Source organism: Leiobunum rupestre, chromosome 1, assembly GCF_980474605.1.
Source record: "Leiobunum rupestre chromosome 1, qqLeiRupe1.1.hap1, whole genome shotgun sequence".
In the NCBI taxonomy this organism is placed as follows: Eukaryota; Metazoa; Arthropoda; class Arachnida; order Opiliones; family Sclerosomatidae; genus Leiobunum; species Leiobunum rupestre.
Genome location: NC_143384.1, coordinates 71,707,512 through 71,735,420, shown reverse-complemented (window position 1 = coordinate 71,735,420; position 27,909 = coordinate 71,707,512). Strand labels below are relative to the sequence as shown.

General features: G+C 35.9%; 3 protein-coding genes across 6 annotated transcripts; 1 reads left to right on the top strand and 2 right to left on the bottom strand.

Moving 5' to 3' along the window:
* Positions 1-404: 404 nt before the first annotated feature.
* On the top strand, positions 405-9,577 carry LOC149966268 (uncharacterized). Of its 3 annotated transcripts, none has more exons than XM_090181444.1 (4): positions 405-808; positions 5,500-5,879; positions 6,028-7,150; positions 8,328-9,575. In XM_090181444.1, the coding sequence occupies exons 2-4, from the start codon at positions 5,514-5,516 to the stop codon at positions 8,555-8,557; spliced, it is 1,719 nt and encodes a 572-aa protein (XP_090037570.1). In that variant the 5' UTR covers positions 405-808; positions 5,500-5,513; the 3' UTR covers positions 8,558-9,575. The 3 variants fall into 3 exon arrangements, 2 of the variants coding, with proteins under 2 accessions (XP_090037570.1, XP_090037561.1); XR_016482350.1 differs by lacking the exon at positions 405-808 and adding an exon at positions 7,989-8,232 and having other exon boundaries at positions 4,435-5,879; positions 8,328-8,416; XM_090181435.1 differs by lacking the exon at positions 405-808 and having other exon boundaries at positions 4,445-5,879; positions 8,328-9,577.
* A 1,892-nt stretch (positions 9,578-11,469) lies between these two features.
* Positions 11,470-15,139, bottom strand: ecd (ecdysoneless cell cycle regulator). Its single transcript, XM_090181422.1, has 9 exons — positions 14,859-15,139; positions 14,371-14,485; positions 14,207-14,294; positions 13,818-14,138; positions 12,921-13,100; positions 12,523-12,853; positions 12,180-12,455; positions 12,004-12,096; positions 11,470-11,900 (listed from the first exon to the last, which is right to left on the bottom strand). The coding sequence occupies exons 1-9, from the start codon at positions 15,052-15,054 to the stop codon at positions 11,578-11,580; spliced, it is 1,923 nt and encodes a 640-aa protein (XP_090037548.1). The 5' UTR covers positions 15,055-15,139; the 3' UTR covers positions 11,470-11,577.
* A 412-nt stretch (positions 15,140-15,551) lies between these two features.
* LOC149966266 (guanine nucleotide-binding protein G(o) subunit alpha-like) lies at positions 15,552-18,728 on the bottom strand. 2 transcript variants are annotated; one of them, XM_090171244.1, is made up of 9 exons: positions 18,461-18,728; positions 18,104-18,315; positions 17,947-18,038; positions 17,793-17,885; positions 17,422-17,711; positions 17,225-17,354; positions 16,659-16,730; positions 16,510-16,597; positions 15,552-16,397 (listed from the first exon to the last, which is right to left on the bottom strand). In XM_090171244.1, exons 2-9 carry the CDS (start codon positions 18,225-18,227, stop codon positions 16,207-16,209), a joined length of 1,080 nt encoding a protein of 359 aa, XP_090027370.1. In that variant the 5' UTR covers positions 18,228-18,315; positions 18,461-18,728; the 3' UTR covers positions 15,552-16,206. The 2 variants fall into 2 exon arrangements, with proteins under 2 accessions (XP_090027370.1, XP_090027361.1); XM_090171235.1 differs by having other exon boundaries at positions 15,554-16,397; positions 18,104-18,268; positions 18,461-18,726.
* Between the last annotated feature and the right edge of the window lie 9,181 nt (positions 18,729-27,909).

Sequence of the window (27,909 nt, the reverse complement as noted above, 5' to 3'; positions counted from 1 at the left end):
TATCAAATCGGTAAAGTAAAGTAGTTTACCAATAAATACCGAGAAAATTCAACCCAGCTGACAAACTCCAATTTAGTTATCAATTTCTCCGACAGATGTCGATAGCTCCTCGACTTAAATCCGTCTCTAGGCGGTAAATTTGAAACAAAATTTCCTTCGTTCTTCAATAGCCTTCTAAATATACGACTCTCTTTAGATGACTATGGATTTCCATTTTAACACCAAGGCTTAGCAAGATGTGGAAATAATAACAATGATCTCCCGCGTACACTTTGTTCCTAAAAATTAGCGATAAGATATGACGAAAACCGATTCATTAGTCATTGGAAATGCTAAAAACCTCCAGATACGAAACTGAGAAAGAGAAATGGCTGATAAAAACGTCACAAAAATGAGCTTTTGAAGAGCGGTTGAAGAAGCGCATCTTCGGAGTATAATTGATGCCCCAGTTACAACGGGCTTGTAGGTCTTCGGGAGAGGACTCAGAATGGGCCAGCGTTGCGAGGAGGCGCCGTAGTGGGGTATTACGGGGAATAGACTACGAACCTATCGGCAGGAAGACGCCGGTAATGTGGGGCGACCCATCTCTTCAGTTCAATGTTACGCCACCTAATTCTTTTCCGCTGTTTTTTTGCGTCGGGTTATTCGCTCGCGAGTGTTTTTAGCTGTCTAATTTCCGCCCCAACAACCGTTCCAGCCCCCTTCCCGTGGCGCTCACTTCCCGACCGCAGCTATCGGATATAATAACATTCAAATCAACTGTTCGGAAACGAAGCCGTACTTCTCGTATATACCGTGGTGGAGTCAGGTACGGAACTTTATTTAAATTTAAATTTTTTGTTTTATTAAATTTGGGGGAATTTTTACATTTTAAATCAATCGATATAAATATAGATTTTTTCGGTTATCATAATTGTATTAGTTTTAATCATAAGATAAATGATCGTTTTATTTATCTTCTAAAATAAATACTTTATTTCTAAGAATAAATAAATAAATAAATCATTGAGATTATTTTAAGGATCTAAGATAGGTTCAAATATTGGTATCATAGACAGAACATTTCAGATATTAATTAAATAATTATAACATTATTTTAATCATTTATTGTTATTATTTTAATTATTCATTATTATTTTAATTATTCATCATTATTATTATTTAAATGTCAAATTATAGTAATTTTTAGTCTTCATGAGTAATTAATAATTATAAAATAAATAAATATTTTGTTTTTAAGAGTAAATAAAATTAACATCAGTTTATTTTAAGGATTTTTTAAATATTGGTATTCTAGCTAATAAATAAATAAAATTAAATATATTTCATTATTAATTAGAAAATTATAACGTTATTATAATTATTTATGATACAATTTATGATTTACTATAATAGTTTAGTTTAACAATGTTTTGAAAACTTAATCTTAGTTTTCAAAACTACCAGCTAACTTTTAAACAACTCTTACGTTTGAACTCGCTTGATTTGCTAAAGTTATAAATGGAAAATTCATATTTTGTGTTATATAAATATTTATTTATAAAAATTGTTTTTGAACTTGTTATCGAATAACGGTGTGTTAGAGTCATTATAGTAAAAGAAAATTGTGAAGCTCAGTACATATATAGCACGTGTTTTGTACTCTCATATTGTGCACAAGCGTATCAGTCTGTTATTCAAGGATAATTTATGAAATAACAACCATACTAAAACAAACATATTGGAACAAGAGCGTATACAAAATTTTATTTCGGGTGGGGTTCTACTTTCGCCCCCTTTGAGACCTAAAATGAACTTACGATTGGCACCAAGTCCAATCCCCCCTAGACATTGAAAAGTTTCGGGGGGGGGGGTGAGTGAGTTTGAAACTCAAAAACCCCCTTGCTATTTTATTGTAATATTAGCAATTGAAACGAATCTAGATGGCGCTGTGGTGTCACGCTCTTCCGAGAATTCGCGATAACGCACCTATATTAGAGCTTCAGCTATTGTCCAATTAGAGAACAGTCCCTAAATCTCGGCGAAGTAATTTTCTCGATGTAGTTAATTCCTATTTCCGATTTTGGAAGCTGATGAACAGAACTGGGGAAGCAGACGATACTTTTACAGAGTTTCCATGCATTTTTTACTCTACCAAACAATTTACGGCAGCCCTGTTTTTTAGTCATTAAAGAATCGTCAGGATTGTTCAAAATGCTTTTTTTTTAATTAAAAATGCAAAATACTACCTATATAAGTCAAAATGTAAAATGCAAAATAATTTATCCTTAAAGGGATCCATCCCTCACAATAGGGGGAGGCATAGGGGTAACATAAAATCCAGACTTGCAGTGTGCTTGAAAACCAGTTTTTTTGTGACCCCTATGCCTTCCCCTGTTGTGAGTGAGGGATCCCTTTAGCTCAAAATGTAAAATGTAAAATACTTTCTCCATAACTCAAAATGTAAAATACAAAATACTTTCTCCATAACTCAAAATGTAAAATGTAAAATACTTTCTCCACAACTCAAAATGCAAAATGTAAACTTCAAAATACTTTCTCCATAACTCAAAATGTAAAATGTAAAATACTTTCTCCACAACTCAAAATGCAAAATGTAAAATGCAAAATACTTTCTCCATAACTCAAAATGTAAAATACAAAATACTTTATCCATAACTCAAAATGTAAAATACAAAATACTTTCTCCACAACTCAAAATGCAAAATGTAAAATGTAAAATACTTTCTCCACAACTCAAAATGCAAAATGTAAACTTCAAAATACTTTCTCCATAACTCAAAATGTAAAATGTAAAATACTTTCTCCACAACTCAAAATGCAAAATGTAAAATGCAAAATACTTTCTCCATAACTCAAAATGCAAAATGTAAAATGCAAAATACTTTCTCCATTTGAAAATTGGTTTTTCTAAATGCAAAATGTAAAATGGTTGTTGAAGCTTGAAATAAAAATACAAAATGCATTTTGAAAATGGTATTTCAAAATGTAAAATGCTATTTTGCATTTTGAACAACCCTGGGAATCGTTTTTCCAAACATATTTAATGTAAAAGAACGATAAATCATGGATAAATGCATCGAAACCCTGTTAAAATGTCGTCTGCTTCCCCAATTTTATTCTTCAACTTCAAAAATCCGCCGCTTGGAGGAAATAGTAATAACGACCGATTGCTCCTTGTTACCATGGAGTAAACACAAAACAGTGTAAATTTTTCATCGCCTAATTGCATCTTTACGCTAATAGTTTTCGACGTCAACCAAAAGACTAAAGGGGGCGTAACGATAGCTAGCCAATAATCTCTTTCGCTTAAATAAATACCAAAAATGCGTTCTAATTAATAACGAAATATTCAAAGTTATATCGGAGCAAAACACTATTACCGCAAATCTTATCAAATCGTTAGAATAAGGTCTTCCACTTTCGAAGCGTCCAAGGAATTTTACCGCTGCCAAAAAGCTTTAAATCATACTTTTGAAATTTTGAAGGCGCTAACAAGTTCATCTGACCTAAAACTTCAATGGCAGATATCTCTAGATTTGTTTTCGCAAGTACTTATTAAGTTATTTTTCTGGTGGCGAAGTTAGCGAAACCTTCAATCAGCGCCCCTTCGCTTATCGAATCAGTTTTGGGTTTAGAGATAAAGAAAAACTACGGATGAGCAAAAATTACAGCATAGTCAGGGGATAAAATCGTTTTTTATTACAACAATTCAGCGTTACTTTACAAAATATGGATTTGTCTTAATCAGCGAAATCTGGTTCTAACAACGTATTTTATCTGTGCATATGAAATTACGTATCAATACACTCCCCCCCCCCCTTGAGGTTATTTTCATTTCAATCTTCTTAATTTCCTGGCTAAATTTATAATTAAAACGTATTGAATTCAATATATAATTTAAATACTAAATCGATTTTATTAAGAAACGAAATGGTAAGTAAATTCGATTCTCTACTGTTCCCCAACTATCCCTCGGTTGGCGAAAAAGGCAAGAATAGACACTGTGCACGTGTCTTTGCACATTGTGCTAACAACTTGTAAGTGAGTTACGCATTTTTCGCTAGTAGAGAGATGGGAATAAGTGTTTGGTGGATATGGCCTAGGAAATCGCCAAGAAGTAATATTTCCGAGAGCTAGGACCTGCAAGTCACGTTTTATATAGTACTTGTTAAAATAATGGAAAATTTCCACCTTTAAGGCGGCAACAAGCGTTCCCCATGTCGTCAGTGGCGGCGCTAGGGGGTAGGCCAGGTAAATCTCATTAATTCCTTATATAAAATGTATAATGAAAAAGTTATATTTGAGTCTTTCATTGTAAAATTTATTCCAGGAACCAAGTATATTAAAAGGTTTTAATCGTAATTTTTTATTCAAGCATTTCGTTGAAAAAAGGGGGGGGGGGGGGGGTATTGGGCCCATTTATTTGGTTTGCCTACCCTGGTGAAAATTCCTGGTGCAAAAACACGTCGTGCTGTTTACAGGTGAAAAGTGTCCATTATTTCCACAAGCACAATATAAACAGTGACTTGCGGGTCCTGGCTCTCAGAAATATTACTTCTTGGCGATTTCCTAGGAGGATGATTTATTTAAGCGCCTATTAAACATGGACGCACCGAGCAACATGTCGCATAGAACAATGTATATTAGTCCATGCGTTACTAAATCGTAAATATTTAAATGGAGATTGAGTTAATAATGTCGAATTAAACCAACTGCTTGTGTTGGTAATCAAAACAATCTTCTTCCCAATAGGCTTAACCGCGACTGCACAAGTGCGAAGGTATCACAAGGAAAAGCCATGTTTTAAAAACACTAGACACTAATCCTGTTTTTTTTTAGACATGGTCACTCCTTATGATACCTTCGCACATGCGCAGAGTTATTTTACCGAATAGGCGCAGTAGGCCTCGTGGTCTCAAGGGACACCAAAAATTACATAAAAATAATAATAAAAAAATTACATTTTGCCTCAAAGAGACAATATCCGCCACTGGAGAGGTTATCGGAAGACGTACAATTTAAGTTTTAGACCAAGTATTAATTAGTCCAAGGTGAGCGCTTGATTTTATAACCTTGCCGTTAGCCTAATACCTTACTTGCGTCGATGCTTCTCTGCGTTTTTGCTAGTGAAAACCAGCATTACTTCTGGTACCGGTTAAACCCAAGCGGCAACGACCATATAAACAGTAGCTTATACGTCCAGGCTATGTACATTAGTACTACATTCTCTCCTCCTAGCTAATATCTGAATCGGTTTCATTGAAGTGCCCATTAAAAGGCCATATAATTCTTTGAATTTATACGGTGTTTTGGGAAGCAGTAAGGTATGCCTGAGCCACGTGACGAAAAGGGAGGAGCTACCCGAAATTTTCCTCGTATTTTTCAATCGATTCTGTGAACCTTTAAACAATAAACAAGTAGTCCCAGTAAAATAGGCAATTAAGAATTTAAAACCAAATCGAAAACTCACCAAGATGGATGTTTTGCACGGTGCAGGTAATTATCCTAGAATGAGGGTCATCTACCGGAGCGCCACGAAACTACGTCTACATTCCAGTTTCTACAGTTGGTTCATCGAGGCCACCAACAATGCGGCTAGCTTCTTCGTGGCCAAAGTCGGGGAAGGAGCCATCGCGCGATTCTTCTTGAGTGCCTTCGCCTGGATAGTCTTCGTCAGCTGCCTACCCATCGAAGTCCTCATCTTGAGTATCGCCTGGACCCACCAGGCAATAATAGTTCGCCTCGTACAATGGCTTGAACCGGAAGCGAAAGAAGTCACCGTACAGAGCTCGGGTACCTTCAACCAAGACGAAGTTAATTCGCATCTAGTTACCCTGGTTATCACCGCAGAAGGACCGCCGCCGGATATAGACCTTGTTGGTACCTAGTTTCAAAAAAATCTTTAAACTTAACCATCTGCGAATTAATTACTAATCTTCTTCCTTGTAAAATTAATAACACTAGTTAGAAAGCACATTTTAAACGCCAAAACTGACAAAAACGTTTTCTTTATCTACCTTCCAGTTACGAGAAAAAGTCATCAGTCTGGTGGACAAGGTCCAAAGGTCGTCGAAGCTAAAACAAACCCTGAACCATCGTCTGGGTTGTCGAGTATGGAAAAACGATCGCGATTTCGCCATATCGAATCACGTCACCTTGCAGTCCAATAAATGGAAGGGTGTCGTTCTAAACGAGGAAGCGATGCGGTACTGGGTGGACGATTTCTGCAACGGTGGGCTTCCTTGCCACCATCCTCCGTGGCACATGGGAGTCGTTCCTTACTTGGACAACGGGCGTTCAGAGAACCACGCTTTCGTCATCAGGATACATCGGGAACTGGTTCCGTTCTTCAAACTATCGGACATAGTGGAAGACTGCCAACCGGCCAATTTGGAGTTGAAGAAAGCCATCGAGACCGTACTTAACCAGTCACAACTATCCGACACGGTAGAACCAATGCCATTCCCACCCACAAATTATAAATCCGCGATAATAATAAACAAACGTTGTTGCAAAATTATCAAAAACGTTTTACGATTGGCTTGGATCGCACCATGGGTATTTTACACCGAGTTGCTATGTTCCTGTCGCTACTGGATGCCAAGACATTACGACAAATGCGGTAGGACTAGTAGAAAGGTACTATTTTGGTCGGACGAGATCCCTAAGAATTTAGTACAGAGAATCAAAGAGGAGTCGAAGGCTAGCACAGGTACCATATTGATGTCGTGTTTAACCGGGGCGCTCAAGCAATACTACCGACTAACGGGTGTCAGGACACCTGAAGACCTACTGGCATTTATACCAATGTACGACCAACCTACGTTGGAATCGGACGAAAGCAGTCCCGACCAATATCAAACACTGGCCCTACCCATGGGTTTCGGGGATCCCATCTCCAGATTGCAAACTATTAAGTATCGGCGTAGTAAGGAACCCGTCCCCATACGGCAGGAGCTAAGCAGGACGGCCATAGGGTACTTGCGGAAACTTATGCCTCCTGTTTTGATGAGGGTTGCTAAAGATCTCATCTCCAGAAAGTACTTGGCCGCCATCAACAATGTCTACGTCTGCGATTCAGCGGGCAAAATATTTGGAAGCAAGGCCCTCAACGTTCTGTATTGGAGGCCTCTTACCAATCACGCAGGTATGGGCTTTTTTCAAGGTCTACTTTTAAGGATGTAGCAAATAGGTTAGAATCACTTTCTCTACGTCACAATGGCGTCTTCTATTCCATTCTTTCAAGCTTAAAGGGAGTATGAACATATTTATAATGGATCAACGAATTTCATATTACTTTCTTTATGTTTAGCAGAATCTATTGATTACCGCTAGCACGGCTTAAATACACAGGTTAGAATTCAAAAGCGTTATGTGGGGGACCGTTACGAACTGCAAGATGGCGGTCCAGGGGAATTATGGCGTTCGACGCGCCATCTATCGATGAATTATTGAAACAATTTTTTAGATAGATTTTTGTATTTTTACGGAATATGGAGTCGTGACCATAGATATAGGAAACGTATATAAAGGTCTAGATAAAATATTTCAAAGGGAGTGAATACGGAGGTGACAGCTAGCAGAAACGCGTAATTTCTGCAGGCTATCCTTATAAGGTGCTATCTATCGGTAAGAAAGCTCGTGCTATCGTCGCGAAAGCCATTGTCTCCTGCTTAAAAATTATACTAAAAGTAACCAACAGATGGTGTCTAAAGACTACGGCCTGCGGAAAAGTCAAGCACTTAGTACTAAAATGCTAAGAGAGCTCGCGCTCTTGGTCACGTGCCTTCCTCGTTGTCTGCTAGGTGTTAATTCCGTATTTTATGTTAGGCTTAGACGCCCCCAAATTTATCTAGACCTTTATATACATTTCTTATATCTATGGTTCTAACCTGTCTTTATAGCCGTGCCGCTAGTTAAGTTCAAAACAAAACGTAGCGCGTTCTAGGAGACGAAATTTTGATTTAGTTCGTACATCCTTTAAGGGAAAACGACATGATGTAATCAGAGATCCTGCGCTTATAGAGATATGAAACTCCCAATACCCCTGCTACCCTCTATTTTTTGCCGACGGTGACGCCCCTCGACGTCTGGGAGAAAGCTATTGAGATGCCATAAGCGAAAAATGGGTTTCCCGAGAATTTCACATCTCTAAAAGCGCGGCGACTAGCAGGATCTCTGATGTAATGACATAAGAGAAGTACGTGGTGGGTCTTCACAAGATTATGGGTAAGGAAATTTTAACCAACTGACTAGCGTTCGAAGCCAATGAACTTTATAAACTTCTGTAAATATTTGTATAAAACTTTACAACTTAATTACAGGAATTTCTCTGTCACTGATGAATTACGATGACAAAATAACACTGACCGTCAGAGGAAAAAGGGAAGTGATTCAAAAACCCGACGTATTAGTGGCCGCTTTCAAAAGAGAACTGTTAGACCTGGCCCTGGCTTTCAACATTCCAATAGAACGCAAAGCCACACCGCCACCGTCCCCGAGCATTAGGAATTCCTCAGTGATTACTGACAGACATTTATATAAACATATATAAGATGGAATGGATGAAACTCTTTCCGGTATATTAAACTAGTTTAAAAACGAACAAGTCGTTACGTGAGTTACTCACCTTTTTTACTCAAGATGCCATAAATCTGGTCTTAAAATTGTTTTGGATATATTTTTTAAAATATAAAAGTCAGATATAGTTAACCAAAGAAAATTTATATTTAATTAGGATTTAATATTAATTTATAACCTTAAGTGTTTTTTTTTTAAAACAATGATTTGTGATTTATTATTTAAGTATATTGTACCAGTTTTCATTAAAAAAATGTATATTTTAAATTATTTTTTAATGTTTCTGATCTTTTTGTACAATGACAAAAAACATTCCGAAACTTTTGAAATATTACAAATAAAAAAAAAACAAAACAACGTCCATTTATATTTGATATTAAAATTATCAATTTTTATAAAAATGGGTGAATTAAAATTATCATATGACTAAGTGCGTTAATTTCTTTCATTCTTAGGAAATATTTTTTATCTTTAAAAACTTTAGTAATATAATTTTTGGTATTAATATAAAAACAGATACAATTGGAATGTTAAAATTTTTTTGCGAAGGATACTAGGTGACTGTATACTAAACTCAATCGTGACTACCATGAATTTGGCATTTATTCCCTTCAACATGGGAAGGAAAATTAATTTCTAAGCCTAATGTGTTATTCAATTTTTGTTCTTAGCACCTTAACAGAGTCGTAATAAATTTAAAATAGGGATAGTCAATTACAAGTTCTTATAGGTCAGGGAAGATTCAGTAAACACTATTCAAAAGCATTTACTTTATTAAGTTACCAAGTTCACTATCCCCACTTTAAATTAATTATATTCGAATATGAAATAAATAGATTCATAATGGAAAACATCTAAAGGAAGCACGTTAAAATTAGTTATACAATAATATTAGGAAAATACCGTAAAGGTTTTTGTTAAAAAGTAAATTAAAAACCGATTATAAATGACATGGAATTATCTCCAAACAATAATTAATATTTAATCACGTAACTAATTTAAAATGTTTAAAATTTTGTAATTATTTTAAAATTTAGAAATAAAACTTCAAATTGCACTAAGACCAAATTATTTTAACTCCAGTTTAACACAAAAATTGGCAGTCTTAAAAAAAGTGTAGAATAGATAGTAATGAGCATATGAAAGCGTAGCTGGATAATATTGTTATTATGACGACAATCAGTTCTACATCAGGCTAAAATTGGAGCTTTTAAGTTCTCGCTTACAAAAGTAAGAATTTCCAAAACCCCATATTTAAGACAACTTTTCAGTTGTATTAGCTAAGAATTTCAATTATCTGTGTATCTAAACTATAAAATTATTTAAGTTAACTATGAAAATCTTTAATTTGGCTAACTATTAGAAAGTTATTTATAACATAAGTCTATAGTTATGTTTCATAAGTGTCAGTTAGTCAAATTATTGATCACTAACAATTGTAAGTGTGAAGTAAAATTTATGTAATACCCAAAAAGATAAGATCCCCTAGCATGAACATAACAAATTTTAAAAATCAATGCAGTCAGGTACTACACCTTGACATTTTTTTTTTTTATTCGTTTGTAACGTGTGGGACAATTCAGTCCTCTCGTCCATCTGATTAATCAGGGCGAGATATGTGTAACGGCCACGCCAACGGGGGGATACGTGGGGACAGGGGTGGGGACACCCGTGGCGGAAGTATTCCGACCACCCGTTGGGGGATTGGTGGTCGTCCTCACACGGCCATCCACAAACTCTGCCTCCCGTACGCCTGGGATTACAGGAGTGAGCCACTACTACCGGCTTACACCTTGACATGGCTCATATTCAGGATGACCAGGATAATGGCTCAAATTTATGGGAAATAGAATCCAGCAAAATAAACTATTGGGGCAGAAGTGAAGAACAACCAATAAGGAAAAGTAGTAAAAATGCAATCTCCTTAAAGCAAGTGTCGGCTCGACGTGAAGTAACTCTTTTTCCAACAGATGGCGCTAGCGTCGAGATCAAAACAAGATGCTTAAGCTACATTTTTACCCAAAAGGCGGGACATAAAAGTACCCCTCAGGTTTATTGGCTTGTTTGTAATTTTGACCATAACTTAAATTATAGTGTTTTTTAACAATATATTTTATATGTGATACATATAGTTTAGGTTAAAGTTCATTAAGTAGAGTATAAGTTGTCTTATTACAATTCTCGACAATTATTCTCTGACCAAGTTATTGTTTTGCTTTTTTGAATTTTAGCTTCCTTTGCCATTAATAGATGGCACCACGCTTTCCAGTAAAGTCTTTTTCCAGAGAATTGGATAGATTCATTGCCATCTCTAATAATAACGGCCTGATCATAACGCAGGTGGCAATGTTAGAGCCAACAGTTGCTTTAAATACGAATGCTTTAAGGTGGGAAGTCAAGATAAAATTTAAAAAAATAAGTACAATCTGAACAATATTCGAAAAACAATGAATTTATAAAATAATAGGTTAAATTAAAGAAATTTATGGATGACATAAATAGTTCTGGCCACCCTGTGTAATAAAACTTTTCAACTTGGAAGATAAGGGCCTGATACACTTATGTTAAACAATTATAGACTTATGGTAATAATAATAATAATAATATTGAAATTAAAGAGTCCCTTCTTGTCAGGGCTAAGTAGCAACTAAAATAAAACAAATTACACCATAGTGCTATGATAAATGACGTCATTAGACAAAGCTAGGATATTGTTTTCTGACCAAGGTTTAAAATGATAATCATTTCGTTGTAACTGTGCAAGGTACTAATGCTAAATAAAATACCAGCCTGCTTTTAACAGTTTATAGCAAAATATAGCATTTTAAACCCTGTTCCTGACAATGAACATTGCTACCAGATCTACATAAAATGATATTAATTAAATATGTGCATTAGCTAAACATTTATTAACCAAACAATTTAAATATTTCTTTAAAATCAAGCAGGAACATCAAAAATAATATAGAAACTGAGCTAAGCTTTGATGGCTTTCTAATCGGTATTATCAGGAAGAGTGATTCCCATTGATTGTAACAGAGTGGAGGCAGGGCCGGGAAGTCCTTGTTGACTGTTGTAGGACTCCAAGAGATTCTTAAGTAGAGTTAAGTCGATACTCACAGGCCGGAAGTCATCCGATTCATTGTCAACATCATCCTCTGCTGGCAAGTGAGCGTGCCCATTTGTGGCCGCTGCCGGTTCACGTTCAAAACTGAGCCCCACATCGGTGCGGGAGAGTTCCCTGTCCATTTGGTCCATGTAGGCTTTCATCTCGTCTACAGTGGTTTTGGGTTTTGTATCCTTGCGTCGTGGCGGTCCTGAAGAAAAAGGTTCAAATTAGTTTCGATACAAACTTGTAAAACCAAAAATAAATGGTTTCTTGTATCAAAGGGATTTGTTAAGGACCAATAATATATTTACTAGTTGGAGGTGGTCTCAATTCTTCTTCCTCTTCATCACTGTAACCACTCATCGATGAACTTGACTCGCCATCCGATTCTGGAGTTTTAAAATCTGTGAAACACAAAACAGAAAAAAAGAAACATTAACTGAAAAAAGAAGATCTGAAATTTTAATCTTAATAATAAGAAAGCTACCTAATATTGAGCTAACTGCTTCGGCTATTTTATCAGTATCAAAATGAATGTGAGTGCTGTCTCGTTTAGATTTGTTACTGTTACGTCGATTATTATTCTCCACTATAACACCATCGTAGCTCGATTTCTTCTCCACGAATGATTTAATACTGTTAGTTATAGAATTAGCTACGGTTTGTTCGTGAGAGTTTTGGGCATTTGTAGAAGATATTCCAGCAGCGTAATGTTCCAAGATGGATTCGAGATTGTCAGGGGTTAAATTCATCCAACTATCATCTGAAAATATTAAATAAACCATTGCAGAAAAACCCCTTCAATAAAAAACATGAATTTTAACAATTACCATCTTCCTTTGGTAGATTTTCACCCTCTTTAACAGGTTCGTAGTCGATATCAAGATTTCTGAGCAGTGATAAGATTCTGGAGCCTTCTGATGTTTCACCTCGGCTGATATTCGCAACATCCTCGGCTGAGTGACAGAAAAACTGCCTGGCTTCCGATAAAAGTCGCGAGTAGAGGCGGGATCCTTCCAATTCACCCTTAAAATAGCCAATTTTCTTCAGGCTAACGATGAATCTATGCCATCGCACATCCCCAACCAAATCATCTGGTTCTATGTTGACTTTACCATCAGTCTTTTTAGCACCAGCCGCAAGGATTTCCATCCCACAAGCCTAATTATAAATAATAACTTGTTGAAATTAAATAAAAACTAAGAATTAAAGTTCATCGTGATAATACCAATTTCATGCCTAAGTTGTGAGCTTTAAATGATGGATTATTCGGCGGTGGTAAATTCCAACCAACCCTTTTATCGGGTTCAAATTTTTGGGAATGCAGTTGAGAATAAAGACATCTAGTAAATGTTACTAGGCTTAAAACTCTCGTTTCAGGTGGGAAAAATCTCATAGCCCTACAAGCCTATATAATAACATAAATATCATTGTAAGATTTCTTTAGGAATAAAAGATATTTTTAAGTGTTCTCTAGGGTGGTTCAAAAAATGCACATATCGAAATGTTTTGGTGCACATGGATTTTCTTGTTCATTTTGATGAGAACATGACCCACGAAACTTTTTAAGTAAATTAATTAATATTTAGGACTGCCTGAACGAGGTAAAGTTTTACCACTATGAACTAACCCATTTATAAGCAAAAATCAGTTATGTCACTCAAATACTTTACTTGAACGAAAAATTTAATATTTATTACTTATTTAAGTTTTATTATAGAAATAAGTACCGGTACACAATAAAATATTTGCCAGAAAGCCCCACTAAACCAAGTGATAACTGCTGAAAATCACAAGTTAGGACCTGGTTTTGTGGGGATTTCTGCCAATTATTTTATTGTGTACCGGTACTTATTACTATAATAAACCCTGTGTAAACTTAAGTAAGTAATACATATTAAATATTTCGTTCAGTTTAAGTATTTGAGTGCAATAATTATTTTTTGCTTATAAATGGGTTCGTTTATAATGGTAAAACTTTAGCTCGTTGAGGCAGTCCTAAATATTGATGAATTTACGTAAAATTTTTCCTGGGTCATTTTCCCACCAAAATGAACAAGAAAATCTATGTGCACCAAAACATTTCGATATTTGCATTTTTTTTTAAACACCCTAGTGTTCTCACCTGTAAATCAATAGGGTCTCTGTAATAGAAAGCCCGAACTGCAGCAGAAACAAGTTGGGGTTCATATTTTAAAATGGAAGCTACGCCGGCTGGTATATAGCATAGTGCTTTATGTTGTAAGGCAGTAATTTTAGAAGGATATTCATTAATTCTACGTTGAATTGCTTCTTGAATTGATGGTGATGCAATGGTAATGTTAGCATTGTTTCGTATCGCTTCAACTGCATCTTTTACATCTGGAGTTCCAGCCGGAATAGGAGTAACTTCACCAGGATTTTGAGCTAAAGGTATGATGTGCAGTTTACCTCGATATATAAAAACCTGTAAGAAAAGTGTTTAGCATACATTATAAAAGGGGGCATAAAAAGTTAAATTTTGTAATATTTTACTCTATTTTCACTTGTTTCTGGATCAAGCCATTTTGGTAAATACTCTGAGGATTCAATAAGTAAAAATTCTCCATCTGTATCTTCAACTCTATGCAAAATAAATAAAAAAAAAACAATTTTAAGTTTATTGCTATACAAAGTCATTGTAAAGATGTATAACATACTTTACGACTAGGTCAGGGTCAGTCTTGGTAAGTTCAATGAGCAAAAATACAATAAACCATTCGTCCTCTATGTTGTCTCCATAATTGGTAGTTCCTTCTATATGAGAAATATCACCTACATTGAGCAATACAAAATTATTTTAATTAGTTTTGGAAAATGACACAAGGTAATCGAATTAAGGCTGAGGTAATTAATAAATTAACGCGTTGAAAATTATGAAACTGGGTCAAAATCTTGACACAACTGGGCTAGGATAGCCCCTTACGTTTTTATTGAAAACAACCTGCGGCGGTAAGCGGCTACTTGAAAGAAAACTGTTATAATGGACATGAAATTACTTGAGAGTATTAACAAAGGCAGGGAAAGCTTATTCCAATGCAATTGAAACTTTATCTTCTCTGCCTTTCACAGTACTCCTAAGTTACTATGACTTACAGACATAACGGTTCTTTAATTGGTTCGTTCAATACCTTAAGCCTTTGCTTACCTGATTTTTCTGGAGAAGCTCCTAGTCGAAAACTTTCATTTTGCCAAATATATTTACTTAAAAAAGGACTTAAACGAGCTAAGTACTCGTCGGTAACACTTTCTAACTCTTTAAGTAACGCATTTTTATCTAAATTACTCTGAAATTTGGGAAATAATTTATATTTCACAAAGTCGTCTGCTACGTTCGCGTGCATTTCGATGAATGATAAAATTTAACGCGGGATATTTCACTTAGGACGATAAACCAGTCATAATTTCAAAGGTAACTCAGAAGTGGAATAACCCATAACAAAATGGTATTATGATTCAAGCTCGTTTCAAGGACGAAAAATGTATTTATTTGCCTATCCCAGGGCCGGATTAAGACCTTGTGGGGCCCTAGGCCCAAGCTAATTTTGGTGCCCCTTTCCGTGGCGAGCGAGCGAGGCGCTCTCGCAATTTCTAATTGACATATGGATGGAAAATACAATTTCAATGTAGACTTTAATAAATGATATTGCATTACATAGTATTGAAAAATGTGGACGCATATACTAAAATTACTCCGGAATATTTTTTTTTCTGAAAAGTAAATTTTAACTTGGTGCCGTAGGCCCAGGCTAGTCGGCCTATTAGTTAATCCGGCCCTGGCCTATCCCCATTAACCACCTCCCCCCCCCCAGGAGAAATAATATGGCCTAAATTAATATATTCAAAATTTCCTTTATTAAAAGAAAAGCACAAAATATCCATAAGCATAGGAACATTTCTTTCTACATTTCCAATCCAGCACCATTGTTTAAAAAATACTTGTACGCAAAAATATCACGTTTTATATAAAAGTACAAATAAATATTATTCCCTTTTTTGTAAACAACAACCTCAAAAAAACACAATATAAGGCTCATAAAATTGACTTCTACCTCTAATGAAATGATTTAAATGATAAATATAAAGAAATGAGATAATATTATAGATTTAAAAAATGTATCAACCGGGTGACAATGATATAAAATCTTCATTTTTTAAAAAGGCACAATGTGGTTTTGACTCTTGAGATCAGCTTTAAAGTTAATTGCCTCTGCTTTTACAAACTTGTTAAAAATTTAAATGAAAATGATTTTTATATACATCCAATGTTATCTGACAAGTTTCATTTCATTGTTTTAAATATTAAAAGAAGCAGAAATAAAATTAGGCCTTTGATTAGGCTTAGCAATGAATTTACAGATTCTGTTGATATAAATGAACTATTCATAATGAACTAAGCCAGAATTACATAATGAAGTTAAAATAATAAACCTTATAAGCAGTCCAGCTCTAAAAAGGTTTTAAAATATTGAATGTTGAAGAAACTAATTGATTCTTTATAAGAGGGTGGCAATTTTTAAATTTTCTCTAATAATTGTGTCCATAACAACTTGAAAAACAACTTGCACATTGCTAGTATCTGTAGCTGTCGTGAAATGAGGGTACACTACTTTGGTGGCATTACGATTTTGTGATTGAAACTTGTGTTGAACAAATAAAGCTCCACTATCCACATCATAGTCAGGACCTTTCTCAAAATAAAAATGTGCAAAGATTAAAAACTGGTTAATATGAACGAGTTAAAACCAGCTGACCTTCACCCAAAATAAAAATTAAAAGTTCAAATCAAAGTTGATTACCTGCGTAGTCACTCAGATAAAATCTCAAATGTCGGCCTGAATACAATATCTTTTCTCTAAACAAATCCAGTTTGTTCAAAAATAAAATCTTAAAAAAAAACCAAGTCAGTAAGGATGAAATATATCTTTTTCTACAAATGTTTTTTTACCATAGAAGTATTTTGGAAGAAAATATTGTTGCAAATAGATGAAAATAATTGTAAACTGTCATGCAAACGATTCTAGGGAGTGTATTAAATGATATTTTATTAAAAATAATAGTTTAAAATAGGGCTGTGCGAGTACTCGTAAATTGAGAGTACTCTGTCTCGGACTCCAATTTTTTTTATTTTATTACTCGAATGGACTTGCAAGGCCTTTACCAAAGCCTAAAAATTACTCGCAAGTATAATTTTTTTAGACGAGTCTGTTATTTTCCAACGAGTTCGCCGACTTCTTTTTTTTTTAATATTTAAAGTTCCGTATTGGCGCTGCCAATAAATTTAAGACCCTAATTGGACTTGGAAAATTTGCGGGACTCAATTCTGGACTTGATTGAAAATTTAAGACTTGAATAGGACTTATGTAATTCTTAAGGACTACAAGACTTGAATGAGTACTCGAAAATGGGACTGGAGAATAGTCAAGTCCAATTTTTTTTGACTAAATCCAAAAAAAAAAGAAAGAATCGCACAACCCTAGTTTAAATCAAACAAAAACCATTAATAATACTGACTATCGCAGGGTCCTCTAACAAAACCATATCATAGCAACTAAGAGCCACGACAAATAGTAGAGCTCGGACATCGTCAAAACACTGAATCCATTTTCGTCTTTCTGACCTTTGGCCTCCCACATCAAACATTCTAATTAAAAGTAAAAATTATGGTTTTAAAACCAATAAAGTTTGTTGTAATATATCTCTGTTCCAACCTGAATATAACATCATTAATCTTAAAATGAGTTTCAATTATTCCCAAAGTTCGGACTCTCGCTCTTAAAACATCTGTAGGAGTTGGCACATATTTCTCCGAACATAAACGGTCCATGTTTTCAAACAGATATATGGCGCTGTCGTTTAATTGGAACTCGTAGCCACGAGCTACTGTTAACCTCACCCCTTTGTCATTCCAAAGATTTTTTAAAGCATTTGCAATGAAGCCAAGTATAACAAAGTTTTCATCAAAACAGCAATGGCAAGCCAATATTGATTGCGCGTGAAACTGCAAATTAAAATTATTACGGAATAAAATAGAAATATTTTAGGCATGTTAACTTAAACTAAAAGTAAATGTAAATATTACTTTGTTCTTAGAGTTTTCTAAATTTATTCTTAATTGTCCCATTCCATTTAAGACATATTTCATTGAACTGACAAGATTATCTAGAACAGTGGGCTGAAAATGCAACTTAATTAGTTAGAGGTACTAATTATTGTTGAATAGATCAAATGATTACCCTGAAACTCCGTAATTCCTCCTCCGTGAAGCCATCATTGTGAATAATTTTCATCTGTTTAACTAATGTAGATTTCCCACTTTCCCCAGCCCCTACACATTAAAATTATAATTAAGATCACTTAAACACAGAAATAAAACTATAAAATGCATCCTACCCAATAGCAATATTTTTATCACATTTCTTTCTTGTTTGGCTAATTCTGTTAACTGACGGTCAATTTGTTCACTACGTATTCGAGCTTTCCGTTCTTCATCATCAAGGCTGAGACAAGTACCCATGCTCCATACCTTATGTACATGAGATCCGAGAGTTCAACACGCTAAAACAAGTGCGAAAAAATGAGCTGGCATTGTGTTTTTAAATTTCCTGGAAAGATAGCATCAATGCCCTAGATAATCTACATAAACATTATGGCCTAGAATCACTAATGCCATATTGCTCCGGAGGATATTTAAACTCGAGCTAAGGCTTAACAAAATGCGTTTAAAATTTATTCCTAAATGAAACATACCATATGTTGTGTTTTATATAGATGTATTATTACTTAAAACTTATTTAACAAGCGTGTTATACCCGTTTTATTACGTATATTAAAGTAGGAAACATAATCTCAATGACATTTCATAGCTCACGCTACAGCCGCTACACTTGTATACTTTTGTATTGGTTTTTAAGCCGTCACAGCCGTGCTTTACCATTGGTCCGTTTTCAAACCCACGCTAACTTTTAAAGTTGACGACATTGTCACGTGATTCGAGATTTTTACGCCTTTTTCGAATATCACAAGTTGTGCGCCCCGAGGGGCTAACCACTCTTAGAAAGTCTGTACACCGGATTACGCTTAGATTAGCACTGCCAAAGGCAGGGACTTCAAAGATTACGCGTAGTTCCATTAGTACAGTAAAGGTACGGCTCTGTACACCGATTACGCGGAGTGATCAGCCCCTCGGTGCGCCCTAGGAGCAACACAAAAAGAACGGTATTGTGTACAAATTTCATTGGACGAGCCTTTATGCTGAAAGTTTTACGGGTGGGGGAAGACAATTTCCAAATTTTCCCCTTCCGACGGCCGCAGGGGCTAAAGCATCTAACCAATGAAAACTGTACATAAGAAAATGCAGGACGTTTGACGGGTTGCGTTCTCCTTGTGTGGGGTGCTGTGTTTCTTGCCCCTAGCAGAGAGAATTCTCTCTGCTCCTAGAGAAATCGGAGAAATAACCATAGAAATTAGAGAGAGGAATGGAAAGTCGGTCGCATTTCCGACTTCAAGTAGATTAGGACTATTCTTTTCCTGTTAAAGTTTGTGACGTTACACGGTCATTTCTTCTGTTGTCTGCTACAACTTCGCATAGATCTAGCTCGCTTAATAAAATTCTAAAGCGCCGGGAGTAGTGGCGTACTCCCCGAATCGCAAGCGTCTGGGAAGCAGAGTTTGTGGAGGACCGTGTGAGGACGACCACCAATCCCCCAACGGGTGGTCGGAATACTTCCGCCACGGGTGTCACCACCCCTGTCCCCAAGTTTCCCCCCGTTGGCGTGGAAGTTAAACATAACTCGCCCTGATTAATCAGGTGGACAAGTGGACTGAATTTGTCCCACAAGTTTCAAAACCAAAAAAAAATTCTAAATCATTCTTTGCTTGATTGAGCCGGTTTCTAAAAGCGCGCTACAACAACCAATGAATCCCAATAAACACAATACCAGCATACGTGTCGAATTCATTGCTTGATTGAGCCGGTTTCTAAAAGCGCGCTACAACAAAAAATGAATCCAAATTCATTTCTAATGGTTTTTCATTTCGTGATTAAAAATTCTATAAGTTTCTTTTATATTTTAAAGTAAAACCTAGGAGCAACAAACACAACACCCCACACAAGGAGAACGCAACCCGTCAAAAGTCGTGCATTTTCTTGTGTACGATTTTCATTGGCTAGTCGCTTTAGCCCGTAAAACGTTCAGCGTAAAGGCTCGTGACGCTCGTCCAATGAAATTCGTACGCAATCCTTCGTTAGCGTGATTAAAGGCTAGCTGCGTTCTCCTTGTGTTTGTTGCTCCTAGCATATGTAACATAATTACTCATAAGTATGCCACTAGCTCTATTTCTTCACTAACGGTTTGTTTCACAGATATTGCGTCATCCGTACCCTACGTAATATTTGACGTCATCGAATCTCAAATGCGGATAATGCCGTCGTATAATTAGCTTTACGTCTGATCACGGCCAACTTTGATCACGCGCTGTTCGCGCTACTACGGCCAACACATTCGTCGAAATTCCGCGAGCAAGGATTTTCCCCCTATAAACTGTACTATAATGTGTAGGAGGTCAGCGCCACGCTCGGTGGTTATACTGTCTTCAATGTAAAAACCATACTAAAAATAATAATCCGCTAGGGGCGCTGACGTCATACACATCTTTTGCTCACAGGTTAACACAGAAACGTCAACGAATGAGATGGCCGCTGTAGCGCGAGAGATGCGCGAGAAATCAAAGTTGGCCGTGGTCTGATAAACCGACGGCCATTATTTTAGTAAAAAACCGGTTTGAACAACCAAGGCTTAGGAGCTAAAATGAACTACAATATAGTGTCAAGTTCTGTTAATGTAATTAATTTGCAAATTAATGAAATTCTCGGAGACTCACCCAAGTTTATTGGAAAAAATAGTTGAATTTCAGGTTGAGCTTTTCTGGCGCATCTACAAGGTTGGAGTCTTTGCGGATTCTTTTGAGCCTAGACCTAACTCTTCTAGGCTTGATATGGGTTTTATCATAAGTTAATGATCATCATTAACTTATGGTTTTATAAACGCTGGTGGAATATCCCACTTCGACGAATTGTTCCATTTTCGGAAAGCGATCACTTATTGGTCATTTTCCCCAACTTTTTATTTTTCTAAATTACTCATAATTTAACTTCATCCGCACAAACCGAGCGAGTTTATAAATTTCAATAAAGCTACATTGGGCTGCCTAAAATTCCGACGCAAAAATTTCCTTCTCAATTTCGAGGTTTTCCATTGGCTTAAATAATTATGTTACCTGCCAATAGTGTGACTCCCAAAATTACTAGGATGAATAAAAAGGTTAAAATCTAACGTAGTCCACCTTTTTACTGGTTCGTGGTGAAACAAACCGTTAGTAAAGTTTTTTGAATGGAATAAAGGTACAGTGGCATACTTATGAGTAGTTATGTTACATATGCTCCTAGGTCAAACATTGCTGTAATTAAAACACTTTACAACTACTGTAGTGGGAAAACTATTTCGCAAAGATTGCGTATGTTACAGTGCCTTACTATTCACTGATATCATTTATTAAAAATACTAAATAGTTTCTTATACGTTTAGTCTAAATACAGTATTATGTACTATTTGTGTTAATTTTACTCGGTAAAATGTTTTCAATATTTTAAGCGTTTTTATGAAATAAAAAAATCGAACAATTGATTATGTTCAATTCTTTTCGTCTCCAAGTTCAATTCATAAAACGTAGCAGAAGTAAATGAACCGCAGTTATCAGACCGCTATACTCCCCTTGTGGGAGGCGTTTTCCTTTTGAAGTTACTCTGTCAACTTGGATTTTGAATTTCAGGCGCTGTGAGGTCGACCAAAGCCGAACCATTACTATCTCCCCCTAGTTACTTTAGAAAGAAACTCAAAAGGTTTTGAAATGGTTTTGAAATGCTTGGTTTTGCGCTTGTTGCAGCCTACTTCCAGGGGCTAGTAGGCCACACTTTGAAGCTCTCTGGCGCTATTTTCACTCATCGTAGGAAAATAGTAAAAAACAGGCATACTTATCAACTCACCCCCTAAAACCCCTTAAAAAGTTTTTGCGTAACCATTTTAAACACCCTTTATTAAGGCTTTGCAAAAACACGGCGTTCTATTACTTCTTGGCAATTTCGTTGAAGAGGTTTTATGTAAGCGCCTATTATGACAAAGAAAATTAAATTTACGGTTGGCCCATCTTTTTAAATGTTCACTTTTGTGTTAGGGATAACTGAAAAAAAATAACAATAATAATCAGCTAAGCTAATACCCAAGGAACCACCATAGGCCCAAGTCATCGATCGACTTTCATTGCCTTTTTAATTCGGGTGGCCGGGTTAATTAAATTGTGTGGAAGGTGGTGGAAAGCCATTCACGAGAGCCAACCACTCCATACAAGCTATCCTTTCTTGAATATTTATTACAAAACAAGACTTTTTAATCTGATATTTAAAGGACCTTAAAACTATAATAAATAGTATTTAAAAATTCTAAAAACAATTATTTTGAATTGTTGCTTGTAAACTTTACTATGAATAAAAGATGAATTATGAGGATATAAAGCAAAATTTAGTTAAGTAGATTCTGTGTTGTAAGTCAGAAAATTTTCCGGAAAATGACCGAGGCCTTTTTTTCCAGAAAATGTACCGTATTTTTCTGAATAAAATATAAAAAGTTTTCATTCCATGATTAGTCTAATATATTGTTTGCAAATTTAAATAAAGCGGCATTTTCGCCTCATTTTTCCGAATCTAAAAGTAATACTAAACCTCTAGGCTAGCTTTAAACTGATTATCAATGTAATACTATTAAAGTTTGGTAGTATGTTTACTGTTAAAAAAAAGTTAAAAAAATTAAAAACCCTTAAAAAGTAAATTATGTTTCAATTTTTTATTTTTCCGATTTACGGAAAATGTTCCGCAATTCGGAAGATTTTCACAGGCCTTTAAAATACATGTATAAATAAAGTACATTTATTTTCAGTTAATTGTCTTATCATAATGAGCTGTCCCGACCTTATTGCGTGCTTAAGCCGGTGATGGGCACTCTCGTCTGACCGTGAGATCAGTGAGAGCAACTGAGAAGAGGTGAGATTCTCTAAGCTTCCAATGGAGAGGAGCTATGCATTTAAGTGAGAGGAAATAAGATATTTTAAAGAAAGTATTTAGAGTTTGAGTGAGACGCTCTTAAAAAGAATTATGTCACTTTGGCCAATATCGAAGCTAAAACATTCAATTAGCGAAAATAACATAATACGCTGAAGTTAGAAGGTTATAAAGAAGTTTAAGACACTAAATCTTACGTGGTCACCGGCCAGTGATGGTCGTTGTTGTACCCCTGTGAGAGTAGTGGGAGAATCTAAGAGGAGTTGAGATTCGCAAAACTTGAAAAGGAGAGGTGCGTGAGAGACATTTCACAAAGTATGCATTTCAGAGAGAGGAGACTGAAAGGAGATATTTGATTAATTCCATAAACGGAAAAGTGTATGAGATGATATCAGATTTGAGAATAGATGGGTATTAGCCTAGCTGATTATTATTATTATTATTATTATTATTATTAAAAAGTTAGTTTATGGTGGTGAGAGGAGATGAGTTTGATTTAAAAAATTTAAAAACGGGAATGAGATAGAGCTAGTGAGTAGATAGTACTCATATTTGAACCGTTTTTTTCCAAGATGCCGGCAAAGGTGGCTGCCAATTTGACGTCAAAAAAACTTCAACCCCCCCACGATAACAGGAAAGGTTGAAAACATATTTTTTGTTTAATCCGGAATTTGACCTTGAAGATGACCTTTGACCTTCATCTTTGACCCCTAACCCCAACCCCGAAGTATTAATTTTTATCGGCGGGGTTAAGACATAAGTGACTAGATCTCAGCCGGATATCGCCCGATAGTGCCCAAACTTGTGAGGCTTATAGACCTAGGCTTAGGATCAAACAAAAAATAGGTTTTCAACCTTTCCTGTTGCTGTGGGGGGTAATTTAAAGGTTTTTTGACGTCAAATTGGCGGCCATCTTCGAAAAAATCGGTTCAAATATGAGTACTATGTACTAGAGTGAGCGTTATCACAAAATTTTAAAAAATGCCCATCACTGGCCTTATTCCTATTACTCATCAATCGGGTAAGTAGAGCCAGAGTAACTGGTAACTGTATTAAAGGGAATATAACCTCAGGTATTTGGTGTGGTACACCAACGTTTGCAGCTCTGACCGCTCTTGCCTTTGGCTTTAGAAATATTTGGCGCCACTGTACAGGGAAATTTGAAAAATTGAAGGGCTCTTCCATAAAGATTGATTTGCAGGTTATATTCCCTTTAATGTTGACGGGTTGCAAGGCCATCTGGGGAACATTTTCCGTGTGGCGTTCTGCGCGCGCATGTGGTGTTTAAGGTAACATATCATAAGTAATATCATATTATAAGGATGACACTGAACGATTTCGGCTAATGATAGTCTGTCGTAGAGTGATTGCGTAATTGGAAGGGGGAACGGCCAAGCTTTTCCAAATATTACCTTATTTCCGTATCAAAAGATTAACAAGACGTTTAATATACTAACACGTACCTTGTTTTGTCTTGAAAAAATAGCTTTTGGCCCAAAAAGTGGAAACGAAAAATAACGCCTGGTGTTTGGGCAGTGGCGGCGCTAAGACTTTATTCAGGGTAGGCTATAGTAAGTTTTGGGGGCCCCCATATATAGGTCAGGGGCGAGCGATTCTAGACTAATCGTTATACCATTAAAAATGATATTTTTTTTGGTTAGTCACGTTGAAATTGTCTTTGTAACGAATTTTATTTTCGTTAAAATTTTAACGATAAGAGTAGAATCACACCCCAGATGAAATTAATTCAAACTTAGATTCAAAAAATTTTGAAAGTAACAATTAGGCTAGAAAAATTTAGAAAATATATAGGCGCTATTTATTTTACAGCTTAAAGGGAATATAACCTCTCGTATTTCTGTCGCCCTCCGAGGGTTCCAATATTGTCCGCTGCCTCCCGTGGCTTTTCACACCTGCGGCGCTGATAATCGCTGATTGTGAAGGGAATAAAGGAAATTGATGGGGTCTTCCATAAAGAATGCTTTGGAGGTTCTATTCCCTTTAAATTGAAGCCTGCGATTGCTTTTGGCAAATTCGTCAACCACTTATCTTATTGTCTCTGAGACTATTGCTTAAATCTCTATTAATAGAAATTAGGGCTAAATTGCATAATCTGTTTTCAAGCATAGACGTTCTTAAAGGGAATATAACCTGCAAATCAATCTTTATGGAAGACCCCTTCAATTTTTAAAATTTCCCTGAACAGTGGCGCCAAATATTTCTAAAGCCAAAGGCAAGAGCGGTCAGAGCTGCAAACGTTGGTGTTCCACACCAAATACCTGAGGTTATATTCCCTTTAAAAATGTTTTTATTCAGTTATGAGGACTAAAACTCGTTTCACTTGTGGCACTGGATACCAGAATGCTTAATACTATTTTAAAATATTTTAGAAGATCTTTAAAACCATTTCCAATTTTTAACAGATACTTATAGCAAGAATGTATTTATTTATACTCAGGGAGAATGAATATGTCGAGACTATCGACGGACACGTTGAGGCCCTAACCCCATCAAGCTAAGGGGGGGGGGGGGAGGGGAAAAGGAGGGGGTCTTATTTTTTGCGTCCTCGCAGTATCGTTAATCTCGTCGAAAAACGTAATTTTTAAGAACCAATGAGATTGCAGTATTATTTGATTTTATTAAAGCGGAGGAGCATACCGGGGGGCCCAACGGGTGGAATTGGAGAAACGCTAAAAATAATCTTAACATATTCATTCTCCCTGAGTATAAATAAATACATTCTTGCTTATAGTAAGCCGACTCAATAGCTTCCAACTTAAATACATTTCTGGCTACTTCAATTCGGCATTTTAAGGAGCTGAAATTAAAATCAAATCTAGAGTGCGATTCAGAAAAGGAAATTACGGTTTCTTGATTTTAAAAATTAGTGTCTTTAGGATCAGATGCTGACAATCCTACTAAAAGACTCGAATTGTTAGTCAATCTTTTCTTCATTTCCAAAATGAATTTATCTATAACTTCGAAGTATTCGGCTCTTAATTTTTGTTTAATGGTAACTTCATCGGTTTCTCTAGTCCCGGTTGTTTCGAAAAGCATACTATTTGTCAGTTTTTTGTTTTTAATTTTTTTTCTCTTTGATCTTGAAGCAACTCCAATTAATTTTCTACTTGATTTTGGCGCACTATTTGAATCTGGCGCGTCAAGTAATATTTTATTTGCTACTTTTGTAGCTTCCTCCCAAATTAAATCGAATTTTAACGGATCCCTCGATTTCTCTAATGTTGCAATGGTGGCTTCACAGAGACTTACTGCTCGTGTATACCATAACTGGGAGCTTTGCAAGTATTCTGATGACGTGCAGTGGCTTATTAACCATTAGGCAAAGTAGGCACGTGCCTAGGGCGCCATTTTTCTAGGGGCGCCAATACTCTGATAAAGCCCCACGGTCCATGTACTTGGCTTGCCCCTACTCAAAATAACGCCGAAAAGGTTTGGGGAAACTAAACTATATTTATTTATTTATTAAAAACCGATACGCCCATGCCGCCCCTCCTTAGCTGACCAATGCCAAGGGGCGCCAAATTTCTTTGTGCCTAAAGGCGCGGAAAGGGTTAATCCGCCCCTGATGAAGTGTTGGTAATTTCAAGGACTTGGTCCAAAACTACCAACAAAACCAAAGTTTAAACTTTTTCAAACTGCGATATGTAGCCCCGAAGTTTTATCATCAAATAGTTAATTCCTTTTCTTTTGCTAGACCATCGTACGTCACAGCTTTTAGGCATTTTTAAAATTTCATTATGGCCAAGTTCTGTTTTGTGCATTTTCAAAATATTCGGCTCTTAACACAGAATTGCTCTGGAAGTTATATACGGCTTGTAAAGTATAAACCGTGACCAAGAATGTATTTATTTATATTTAGGAAGAATGATTATGTTGCGACAATCGCCGGGCACGTTGAACGCCTTTCCCTCGTCTCGCGCCCTTAATATAATTTTCAATCAAGTCGCTCTTCATTCAAAAAAAAATATGTAGATTTAAAGTCGAAAATCGCGAGAAAAAAAAAGGATTAACTTCTTGGGCTCAAATTTGAAAAATTAAATTGGGATACCGAGGCCGGTAAAGGTTGAACTAGATATCGTTGAAATTCAAAACCCTGACTGGTAAAGTGTTATGTACAACACGGCGGCATCGGCTACACTGTACGTGAAACCAATACACAGAAATACCTTGGATTGTGTGCTCTAGATTAATAGTTTACTGTAGTTACTGAACGAAGCGCGAGTATTAGTGGGCTAATTATATTGAGAGCAAAATCGGAGGGGTTTCCAAAAAAAGCTGGGCCACAATGAATTCAAAGCATTTGATGGTTGGTTATCTAGATGGAAAGCAAGACACAATAACAATTTTAACAAGGTTTGAAACCTTTAAATATTATGTTTATCTGCAATATAAGAGCAGATAGGAAATCTGGGTCTATGGAAATTTGTACTTACTTATGGCATTAGAAGAATATAAAAAACGAAATTATATAATTCCCTTTTTTTAATAGGCGTAGTCACTTACAGTAGAAACACCTTGTTATTGTTAAAACTTATTTCTACACGTAGCTTACTTCTTTAATTTTAATAACGCACTTTAGATAAGAAAACAATGTTTAGTGAAAGGAAACAAGTGGGTCCAAGGAACCATAGAAACTGCACATTTGCCCGTTTTTCGACATTTTGGACAAGGTTGGACATAAGAATATTTTTTTTAATAGTCACTGACTAGTGGGGGTAAAAATGGGGGTATAAAAACCAGAAGGACAGCCAACATTTCGCTTTACCCGGCCGGCAGAATTAAAATAATAGTTTATTATCTCTTGAGTTACATGATGTGATTTTTTTTAAATAAAATGGGATTGATGAATGATGAATTTATGAGACGCCATATTCGCTATTATTTATGAATATTTAGGTAAATTTTTCAAAAGTCAGCCTCAGATTTAGATTAATTTTAGTCGTCAGATCATTTATTTTAGTAGTTGAATGTCAACCCAGGTTTTGACGGCCAATTACTCGGTACGGTTCAATTTAGAAAAACGTTTCTTAGGACCTTTTTCACTTCTTGTTACCCAAAGAACACG